Consider the following 11,855-nt stretch of genomic DNA (forward strand, 5'->3'; position numbering starts at 1 on the left):
AATGGCAGTTATTTACCGTTTTATATGGCGGCCATCCACTCAATTTCACCATTGTGTGGACAGAGCCTTTCTGTGTTTTCAATCCACTCCTGATTTTTGTTGCTATGAGGACCTGACATGAGGACCAAATACAGCCTCAAATATACATAGTGTGAACCCAGCCTCCGTATAATCCCATCATTGGCTTTACTCTCCTCTATATATTAGAAGGGTTCCATTATGGGTTCTAGGCTATATAGACATATGCCGCCATTTTACATGTTTTAAAGGCACGACTCATGGTGAGTCTATAGGAAATGTAGAAGCACCAACAGATAGGTAGAACTGATGGGAAGTGGAGAGTGTCCAACCATAGGACTTCTCATTAAAATTCTAAGGAAAGAAAGATATATGTATCCAGTACACAGTCTTTGTTGTGTATCTCCTCCGGAACAATCCTCGAGTTATTTCTCAGCCTTAAGTACAAGCTGTCAGTGTTCGCTCTTGAATTGACACATTCATCTCTCTCGGCTTTTAGAGTTGTTTTGATGTCTCTCGTAGCTGCGGTTCCCTTGCCTCCAATGATATCCTTAATTTCTCTCCCTCTTATCGCTTCATACTTCTCGGTGTATCGTGTGACCGTGGACCTCACTCTATCTGGCCGAGCGCATGGTCCTCACAGGAACACAATGGGAGTAGTGTTGGCCAGTGTTGGAGCTCAGCAGGGGAAAGTGGAGAAGGTCTTCAGTGTGATGGCTGCTAAATAGAGTATTCTATTCTTCCAGTCCCGGGAGAGAGAGTGCAGCCTTCCTGACCCTACACTTTAAGAATTTTCTTTATAGGAAAATATGAATATGAATTAGAGATTCAGATCCACGGTATAAATACCAGCAAGAACAGTGGGATCCAATCACAGCTATGTGGCATGTACATATCATTCATAGCTTACAGTACTAAGCTCCATTCTCCTGCTAAAATCTGAATTTCATGCTATTATTTATTATTCAAAGGGAATTTAGCTGCCCCCGCCCCTCAAAAATTGTCATTCTCTAGTTTTGAAAAAAACTATTTTCTTTAGCCATTTTTCTCTTTGTGGGCCATATGGATATAATACTCTCTACCGACCAGAGTGGGAGGTCACCGCAAAGAGTTGTCTGTCAGGAACATGGCTGAACCTTGTATTGCTCCATAAAACGCCAATGCTGATACAGCCAGTAATTGCTTCTATAGGGGATAAAAAGTGTGAAAAGCGACTGATTTCAGAATTAGGTGGTGGTAGGCCATGTTCACACAGGGTTTCCATGACAAATCCAATGACAGTCTGCCTTCATTGCAAGTGAAAGAGTTTCTGCAATACTGATCATATGCACTGTAAATCTTTTGCATCAATGTCAATCCACCACTGAAGTGTCAAGGAGGCGTGGCCAGTGGTCCTCAGTGACTCTCTGTTTTGAATCCCAGTACTCAGCGTCTCGGGGTGAAATCTCCACATCTAGTGATTGCGGAGGATATGCAACAACTGAGCATGAGCTTGGAAGTGGAAGCCAAGCCTTAGGGTGCTTTTACACAGACAGATTTATCTGACAGATTTTTGAAGCCAAAGCCAGGAAGAGACTATAAACAGAGAACAGGTCATAGAGGAAAGACTGAGATTTCTCCTCTTTTCAAATCCATTCCTGGCTTTGGCTTCAAAAATCTGTCAGATAAATCTCTTTGTGTACACGCCCCATTACCTATCAAAGATGCTGAAGGGTTATTCAAAGCAGACAATTCTGACCCTCTTTTCCTCCCGCTGTTCCTCCTAGAAACGTGTAAATAAATTGACAACTGGGTATTACCAATCACTTGTCAAATGGGTGTGTCCCTCTTATTGTCAGCACTAATTAGACAATATAAGGACACACCCCCATGGGTATCGCCCACTTGTCAGTGTATCTTTCTCATCTAATGTGACCTGGTCCCTGCTGCATATTTGTGTGTTGGTAGCAATCACTATGTCATACAGTTCATATCAACGAAAAAAAAGCATCCACAGATTCCATGAGGGGAGATTTATTAAACATGGTGTAAAGTGAAACTGGCTCAGTTGCCCCTAGCAACCAATCAGATTCCACCTTTAATTTTCCAAAGAGTCTGTGAGGAATGAAAGGTGGAATCTGATTGGTTGCTAGGGGCAACTGAGCCAGTTTCACTTTACACCATGTTTGATAAATCTCCCCCCATATTTCTATTACTAGGCCAGTAAGTGGCTGCGCTAGTCAGTGACTTCCATCAGTTTCAGGAATCGCCCCTGTGTTATGCACCCGCACGTTTCACATCTGCTTGTTTGTTTTGCAGGGATTACAACAAAATAAAAGAAGCCTATGAAGCCATGAAAAATGTTGCCTGCTTAATTAATGAGCGGAAAAGGCGTCTGGAGAGCATCGACAAGATCGCCTGCTGGCAGGTCTCCATAGTGGGGTGGGAGGTGAGTTCTCGGACTCGTGCTGGAGACACTGAGAATGAATCCACGTACCAGGAAATGAGAATTCCTACAGTCAGGTTACTGGTGATTGTGTAACCCCGGCAGATAATCTCTGACTGGAACCGCTCTGGAGAATCCACTTTATAGCATGAAAAAAATATTACCCGTAAAAAATAATAAACTCCTTTAGTTTTCTATTCCCGGCAAGATGTTAAAAAGTTAAAATTAGAATTAGAGATCCTATAGGGGGTTTCATCCTGATTTCATGCACTTCTGAATACTTCTTTAAATGAACAGTTTAGCTGTTCAGGAGTCTGGGAAAGCTGGGTGACAACCTCTGTGGGACCTGTAATGAAGGGCATCTGCAGTTGACAAGTAAAGGCCCTATTACACCAAGCGATTATCGGCCATTACGGCCAATAATTTCTTGGTGTTATGGCTCCTGTTAAAAATAGAATGATAACAATAGTCTGCTGGCAATCGCTCTGTGCAATAGGAGCAACAACAGCTTCCCGAACAATCTAAAGATCATCCGGGAGCCCATCCCGCAGTTCGATGCCCCCTCCCCGCGCTCTCCGTTGGAGTATGTAATAGCGCTGTCAGTGAGCGGGGAACAAACAGTAAGCGAGCGCTGATCTGACAGGTCAGCATTCGCTTGCTCTTGCAGATTGGCCCGTATAATAGGGTCTTAAGAAGGATCAGACATGTCTGATTTTAGCTGCCCAATCATTTGGTCTTGGTGAGATCTGAGGATTTGCCGTCTGAGGATTAAAGCAGCTGCTAACCCTTCCTCATGATCAATTGGATGAACCTAATATTTACCTGTATGTAGCAATCATGAGAGATAAATGTTGGCTTAACATTAATTATAACCTAGAGCTGTAATCACAATTCTGCTGGTGCTCTCCACCAGACTCCAGACGTACTTACTACTGTGAGATCCATTAGCCTGAGGAAGGTCCGGGAAGGGCCGAAAGCTTGCTTTATATATATGGTCTCTACTGCATAGTATTTTGTATTGGTCGGAGTATACACTATTTGTCTATCACTGTAAAATAGACTATCACTTCTGCATAATATCGAGTGCCGTGGATTCTACTACCTCTATATAATTCTGCTGGTGCTGACACAGTGCTCTCTGCTGCCACCTCTGTTCATGTCAGGAAATGCCCGGAGCAGGAGAGGTTTTCTATCGGGATTTTCTACTGCTCTGGTCAGTTCCTGTCATGGACTGCAGTGGCAGTAGAGAGCACTGGTTCAGATTGGAAAGAATACACCACTTCCTGCAGGACATACAGCAGCTGATAAGTATTTGGAGGCTTGAGATTTTTAAATAGAAGTAATTTACAGATATCTATAACTTTCTACACCTGTTGATTTAAAAAAAAAAAATTGTGTACCCCTTTAAGTGCAATTTTAACTATCTGTAAGGACGAGGCTGTGTAGATAGAATTTTATGGTAAAAGTATGCAGAGCAAGGATGTGACTATTCACCAACTACTCATCCCCGTGTGTTACCACCATGGTTGTTTTACAATTGGTTTTGAATCTTTGATTTTTGGTTTTGTCCCTTTTTTTTTAGGGACAAGATATTTTGGCCAGGAGTTCTGAGTTGATCCATTCAGGAGAACTAACAAAGCTCTTCAAACAAGGCAAGAGCCAGCAAAGGACTTTCTTCCTCTTTGACCACCAGCTTGTCTTCTGCAAGAAGGACTTGTTGCGTAGAGACATTTTGTATTATAAAGGCAGGATAGACATGGACGAGATGGAACTGACAGACGTGGAGGATGGAAAGGACAGGGACTTCAACCTTAACATCAAGAACGCCTTTAAGATGGTGAATAGGCAGACGGATGAAGTGCATTTATTTTGTGCCAAGAAGCCGGAGGACAAGCAGCGATGGCTCCAAGCGTTCTTAGACGAAAGAAAGCGAGTCCAGGAAGACAAAGCTATGGGTAAGTGTGGAGTGAGGTAGCAGTAGTATGGTATCCAAAAAGAGACTGGGCCCCTGAACTACAACCCTTTCCGATCCCTACAAGAGTCAGGGACAAATGACCTCCCCTTGACCAATACTGATAGAGAATTGGCTATACTTTTCTGGAAGAGGAGGGAGGTGGAACCTGATGGTTACACCTCCTTCCCATTGACTTTGTGGAGTCACAAACCTCCAAATCAACCACATAGAGGGACCTGAGTGCAATCAGAAAACTAGAGAGAGACCCAACTAATCAAGTGAATTAGCCCAACTTCCTATCTGGTATACATCTTGTAACAGGACACTCTAGCCAGGAACTCAGCCAACTCCAGTCTCTTCCACTATGTTGGAGGGGCTGTAGTCAAGGGTAAAGCGGGAAGGGTAATTTTATATTTATATATGTTCATTTATTAACTTTATTCATTTAAAAAAAAATAACTTCTGTCCAGTTGTATGACTAGGTGCCTCCATTGATCTTACCCTGAATGTTATGATGGTTGGTGGATACTGTATACTCTGAGTAGGTTGTTACTAGTCTTGTTATCTGATGCTGTGTGAGTGATTCCCAGACCGTTGGAGTAAACACTGCCGGTGTGACGAAGACGTATTTAAGCTCTTGATCATCCGTTGCCTTAAATAACAATGGAAAACATTACCTGGAAGAGCTGGGCTTTCCTATGTGTGATAAGGCTGAGTCACGTTTGGCTTAAGCAGGGTTAAGCATTGCGGAGCGGAGGGGTTCCCATCCTGGAATGTTCCGACAGCCGGAATTTTTCCAAATGAAGCAACCACAGTATGAGGCTTCTATCTCCTCCCCTCGTGAGATGTATATATACTGATAGCTGGTCACACAAGGCATTATTTTGCCTGGATTCCTTACATTGAGAAAATGCCAGCAAGTCTGAGACCGCACTTGGCGACTCCTTATTTTCTCATCACGGCTGGTAACTATATAATCTTCTGGAGTGTAATGTCATGCTGTAGTTTGTATATTAGATCCTTTAATTGCAGTAGATTTAAAGGAAAGCTCCTAACAAAACTGTAACCATGTTATGCCAAGTGCTGGGCCTAAGGGGGTGGAGTGGGACACATGGATTCTTAAAGACTTTTGCACCAGCCCTTTACTATACTATGTACTATGCATAACCGAGCATTAGGGAATCGATATATATATATATATATATATTTTGTATAACCAAGCAGCATTGTGATCAACACTTTTACCTTAATTCCTGTGTAACTATTATATGCTTTTGTGTTCTTAATAGGAATGGAAATCTCAGAAGACCAAAAGAAACAAGCCATGAACAATGCAAAGAAGTCAAGGCAGGGAAAGATGAAAGGTGAGCATATTGTCTATCTATCTATCTATCTATCTATCTATCTATCCATCTATCTATTTTTACAGACACCTGGGGCATAGCTAGGATTTATAGTGCCCCATAGCAAGAACTGTACGGGGCCCCATGAATCCTTTACAGCCTCCACGATGCTTGTGCTATGCCCTGGCCCCTAGGGGCCACTCCGCAGTATAGATGGTGCTAACAGGCAGGAACCAGGGCAGCTGTAGGATAATGTGGTCACGGTGTAGGCACGAGGGTGATACAGCTGGAAACCGGGCTCCTGACCCTGCGGGAATACTGGGCATGCGATTCTTCGTTGTCCTTAGTCAGGGCACCAATTATCACACCAATGCCAAGGTTCAGAAACAACGGTAGTTGTATATTTATTGTAACGGTGGTAACCAATAGCAACAGTCTCTCCGGATGCAACCGGGAATAAGGCAGACTTGAATAAAGCAGAGTAATGGGTGATGCTGCAATAGGCTGTGAGAGTAGCGTGCTGAATGATGGGAGTAGTAGTGAAACTGAAGTTGAGATGCTGGGTGGAATGAGACTTGAATAAAATACTTGCTGTTGATGATTTGAGAAGATGATGATGAGATGAACTGAGGAATGACTGAAGAATCGACACCCAGATGAGAATCTTGAGATTTGAGACAGGAACACAGCCAGTGGACTGGAGCAGCAGAGCACACGCAGGCCTCTCTCCTTGGCAGGGAGAGAGGACAGGCACACAACCTATTCCCTATGGGGCAGGGAATAGACTCTGAACTTGTCTCCTGAAGGTGGAGGACAAGACTGAGGTAGCACAGGAAGTCACATGGTAACCCCAGCCAAAAGCTCGATGACCATTGGAGTTACCATGGAAGCAGGGCACAGTCACGTGACATCCAGCCATTGCATCATCACACCATTAGGCATATACAGAGGAATATACATGAGAAGTACCATACTTGAACACTAGGAGGTGAAATAATACCATTAGACACTGATACCTGAATATACATGCAATAAATGAATGAAATAGCAGACCTGAATACTGAGAAGGGTAACACAATACACGCAGTTTGCAGTGGACCATAGCTTTCCAGAACAGAACTGGTTATAATAAAAGTATGAGCATGAGAAGGGCTGTTCTGGGACACTGCACTTGTACTCACAGGACCCCGTGGCTGGCGCAGTCCCGCAACATTCCGTTCTCTCATTCTGCGGGTACACAAGTGATGTTGCTGAGATGCTGGAGAGCTGGAAGAATGGAACAATGTGGGACTGCGCTGGCCACAGGGGCCTGTGAGTATAAGCATCGCGTGGGTGGGGGGCTCTTGTGGCTGGAGGTGCAATGCTGCCTCTGGCCACAAGAGAGACTAGCAGGGAGCCCTGTCAGTCTGTTCCGTGAGCTGTAAAAACCATAGAGGAAGACCATGCCTCACCGGGGGCCCCTTCTGTGGCACGGACCCTGTAGTTGTCATGTGGTCTGCCTCTATGGTAGCTACACCACTGACAGACACTGTGGTGTCCCATGGTAATGCATCTCTTTCCTGTGCAGTTATATAGTCTATTGTTCCCTGTTTTCAGCCAATTCAGACAGGTTGTACTACTCATTAGTATTCCACAGCGCTCTCTACTTCTGGGGTTATTACCATATCCATGAATCTGATATTAACATACATATAGGTGCTTATAAAAATTACTTCTATAAGCTTGTCCCCTTTAAGATTTAGTGCCCCTTTAACCCCTTGAAGATCTCTCATGTCTGTATTTAGGTGACCCCCTTATCCATGTAACTAATACACGACATGTAGCAAATGCACCAGACCTAGATAAAATGTGATACTACCACTAGACAATGTAAATCAATATACGCTTGTAGATTTCTCTCAATTATGTGTGCCCTGCCAGAGCCGGATTCCCAGCATAGCTGGAGCCCGGGGCAGGATCTAACCCCGGCACTGTGACATTCAGAAGTCATCTTCATAATTGGCTTCCCCAGCATTGGCGCTGTCACTGTGTATGTGGGGTAACTCGCAGTTCATTGACTATTTCTCTGTATTCTGTTACCAAGCAGCGGTTCAGGAGACAGACACCCCGCACCCTGTCATTACCAATATTCATTAGATACGTAAGGTGGATATCACTGCTTTAGTTACATAGTGCTGTGTATAACATACATATATATATATATTTGGTTTTTGGCTGAGGTTACTGTAGTTTCACTCACCGCTGGCTACGACCTATAAAAACCTGCTGATATTAAACTGCTATATGGATCGATACCTACCCTGTAGTTGTAAGCCTTCCAGGACCTCTCTCCCCCCTGGACCAGTTTGTCACTCCTTCAAGTGCCCTGGAAGGGGTTGTCCAGGAAGAATCTTTTTCTTTTAAATCAACTGGTTTCATAAAAGTATATATAGATTTGTAATTTACTTCTATTTAAAAATCTCAAGTCTTCCAGTACTTATCAGCTGCTGTAGGTCCCGCAGGAAATGGTGTTTTCTTTTCAGTCTGACTCAGTACTCTCTGCTAACATCTCTGTCCGAGCAGGAGAGGTTTTCTATAGGGATTTGCTACGGCTCTGGACAGTTCCTGTCTCGGCCAGAGATGTCAGCAGAGAGCACTGTGTCAGACTAAAAAGAAAAAAACATTTCCTGCAGGACATGCATCAGCTGATAAGTCCTGGAAGACTTGAGATTTTTAAATAGAAGTAAATTACAAATCTATATAACTTTCTGAAACCAGTTGATTTAAAAGATTTTTTTCCCCGCTGGACAACCCCCTTTAATAGCACTTTAGAATAAATAAAATTATGTGTTGCCCCACACAAAGCTTTCCGCTATCCTCAAGTTTTGTGTGGTATTACAATTCAGCTCTATTCACTTCAATGGAAATAAGTGCAAAAACCTATCCCAAAAGGAGGACAAGAAAACGGCCTTGTTTTTCTATGCCTGCATAACCTTAACAGGCCAACTTGTTGAACCTAATGGTACGATATATATATATATATATATATATATATATATATATATATATATATATATATATATATATATATATATATATATATAATGTTTAATACAACTCCATATCTGTCTTCTGTCACAGGTGTCACTTACAATGGAATCCCTGCAGTCCCTCCACATCAAAACTTGCACCCGCTCCACCAGCGCCACATCACGGTGCCCACCAGCATTCCGCAACAGCAGGTGTTTTCCCTTGCGGAGCCCAAGAGAAAGACCTCTCCATTCTGGAACACAATCACTAAGCTCACACCCTTCAAGAAATAAGGACCTCCGACATGAAGGAGAACTACTGTATTTACGTGAAGGACACTTACAGTATTTCAAGAAGAATTTTTTTGGTCACCTGTATTTCTAAGTAACTAGTGTTTTTTCCTTGAGGGTGGGAAGAAAAAAAACAACACAATAATGTGAAACTGGTGATCTGGTACTGTGGGGGTATATTGCCATACAAAGTACTTGCTGTTGATGAATATTTTATTTATTCTTGGACTTTGATTTTATGGAACTTTTTTTTTTTTAAATATGTAAATATATAATTTTTTTTATTAGTCTGGTTACAATGAGATGTTGAGTCTGCCAAAAACATTGGTAATCACGGCTGTTTTAGATAGTAGTGCTGACCGGCGGCCATTTTTCTTTTCTTTAAGGAAGTGATGTTAATGAAGGATCCAAGAAACTTGTGAGCTAGGAATATAGCACCCTCATAGGATGGTAGAGCTCAAGCTACGTGGACTTTTTGAGTGACCGCTGCAGTCCACAAGAGTAAATTGGAGAGAGAGGTTCCCTGTAGCTCAAGTTTTATTATAACGGACTAGGTTGGTGAATTTATTTCCCATTTAGAGTTATAACCAGTGTTGAGCAAAGTTGCTGAACTGATTGAGTTAGGTTTTGACTCCCGGCATCTGGAGAAGTTGGATGCCGCCCTTGGGCGGCATCCAACTTCTCCGGATGCCGGGAGTCAAATGCCAAACACTCGGGTTTGGAGAACAATGCCGAACCCAAACAGTTCAGCAACTCCGCTCAACACTAGTTAAAAATTTTCAAAAATCCCGGTTTAAGATGGTAACATTGCATTACATGTTCTTATATTATTTAAGATGTAGTGTCCCGACTAGAATATGCTTGTCTTATAAACCCTTCTACTCCTGTCTGATCCTTCCTTATTCTAGAAGTCTACAATATACAAAGTTTGGCCTTTCCGTTTTGTTGTGGCCTCTGTTTTTTACAAAACTTTAAACAGGAAGTGCAGCCATATTGGTTGTCCGTTTTCATTGTCACTTTATCGATCAAAATCGTTTTACACAAAACGGAAGGAATAACAAAAAAAATCTGAAAACGTTGGCTGCTTTAGATTGACATAAAGGGGCGGTCTTGTGATTAACTATTAATTGTCTCTGTTAGATCAAGTAAGAGAACAATTTTTCAGTTCAAATCCTTTTTTTATAAGAGTTCCTGTCTGTGTATATTACTGCCACACACTTGTTACAGCGCTCGCTGACGTTCTTAGTTTCCTCTCAGAACGTCCACCTAATGTGTCAGTGGTCACACATGCTCAGTCTATAAGGTAGTCAAAAAAGTGCTTTAAGTACTGGGCACTTCAGGTGGATGATCTGATTGAATGAACGGCAGGGGACGCCATACCACGTCCGGCAATATCTAGACACAGGAGCCTTTTATTAAAGGAGTCAAATGAATTATTACATAAAGGAATTTTCTCATTTTGTAAAATGCTAATTTGAGGCTTTGGCTTTGGTTATATTCCAGTCTACCAGTCAGATCAAAGAGGGATCCTGTACAGCGGGGAATATTTACACCAGTAAAGATCTATGCAGTAATTCATACAAGGGGTTAGATAGCTTGTAGCAGGTAGGGTTGTATCAGTCCAGTGCACTAACTTATTAACATTCGTATTCTGGGGGGAGGGGGAGTCTGAGTATTGTCTATAGATGTATCTGCAGTTAATACAGATAAAAACATAGACCTCCATTATTACTAAATCCTGCTTGTTACTGATCCCATTGACTTTGTCAATGATGGTCCATTTCTTTTTTAGAAAACTGGAAACCTAATGGAAGTGTAAACAGAGTCTTATGTATATATTCACTCCAGCCATTCAGCCATTCTTTCAAAGACTTGACTGTATGATGAGGAATCTAGATTGTTCAAAGGGATTAAAGGGAAACAAGTCGTATCTAGCCTGCTGATATGTCCCTAGAGCGCACAGGACACTGAGGATGAAGGTATGTTTCTTACCTTCATCCTCTGCGCTGTTTGTGATATTAGCAGTTTATTCCCCATGCTATTGAAGCATACTGGTGCAATGCGGGTGGGACTACCAACCCCCAGTGCACTGATCAGCCCCAGCTGGCCCACTCTGCTATTATTCATTAGGAGGAGAGGGCCTCTACTGGTGGTAGTAGTCCCCTTACCTAGTGCACCGATCCACCCCGGCCAGTGCCCCAGCCAGCCCATTCTGCTATTATTCATTAGGAAGAGTGGGCCGGCTTACCCAGTGCACCAAAACAACTTACTAGCATAGGGATTAAACTCTTACTATCACGAAAACAACACCAAGTTTCTTACCTTCATCCTCAGCACCTGTGCGCTACAGGGACATACCAGGAGGTAAGATGCTTATAAGTTGCTGATGGTTTCCCGTCAACGTGCCCATACACCACGAGTGAAGTCAGCCAAACCAGCTAACTTTGGTGGATCTGGTCATCTAGAGTGAATGGCAGCCTCCCGAATCTCTACCGATCGATGAAGTCAGTGGAAAAAAAAGCATTGTTATTACCACCTGACTCTATTGTTCTGGTAGAGAGAAGCTGTTTCTGAGCATATTCTTCAACAATAATCTAACGTGTGTGTGGTCAGCTAAGGAGGGATTGGGCAGGATGGATTCCAACGCACCTGATTATTTATTCTTCTACAAGATAGTCTGATGCCAGAAGAGTCTGTTAGTGCTAAAGTTGTATGTGTAGCCGGGCCAACCTTGCATGTTAATGGCGAAGCTGGGAGAAATAGCTGTATATAACCCTATGGTTTGGCTCTGTCGAAATCGCCTCACTGTAGTAGAG

The 11,855-nt window shown here is 42.8% G+C and overlaps 1 protein-coding gene across 4 annotated transcripts in view; it reads left to right on the forward strand.

Moving 5' to 3' along the window:
* SPATA13 (spermatogenesis associated 13) overlaps positions 1–9,423 on the forward strand; it is a 47,532-nt gene extending 38,109 nt beyond the window's left edge. For all 4 annotated transcript variants that reach the window (XM_069969833.1, XM_069969834.1, XM_069969836.1 and 1 more), the window contains 4 exons: positions 2,317–2,446; positions 4,026–4,398; positions 5,687–5,761; positions 8,861–9,423. In XM_069969833.1, the coding sequence (XP_069825934.1) occupies positions 2,317–2,446; positions 4,026–4,398; positions 5,687–5,761; positions 8,861–9,042 (760 nt within the window). In that variant the 3' untranslated portion in view covers positions 9,043–9,423. The remainder of the gene's footprint in view (positions 1–2,316; positions 2,447–4,025; positions 4,399–5,686; positions 5,762–8,860) is intronic.
* Positions 9,424–11,855: the final 2,432 nt, after the last annotated feature.

The sequence above is a fragment of the Dendropsophus ebraccatus genome, chromosome 5 (genome assembly GCF_027789765.1).
Source record: "Dendropsophus ebraccatus isolate aDenEbr1 chromosome 5, aDenEbr1.pat, whole genome shotgun sequence".
Lineage (NCBI taxonomy): Eukaryota > Metazoa > Chordata > Amphibia > Anura > Hylidae > Dendropsophus > Dendropsophus ebraccatus.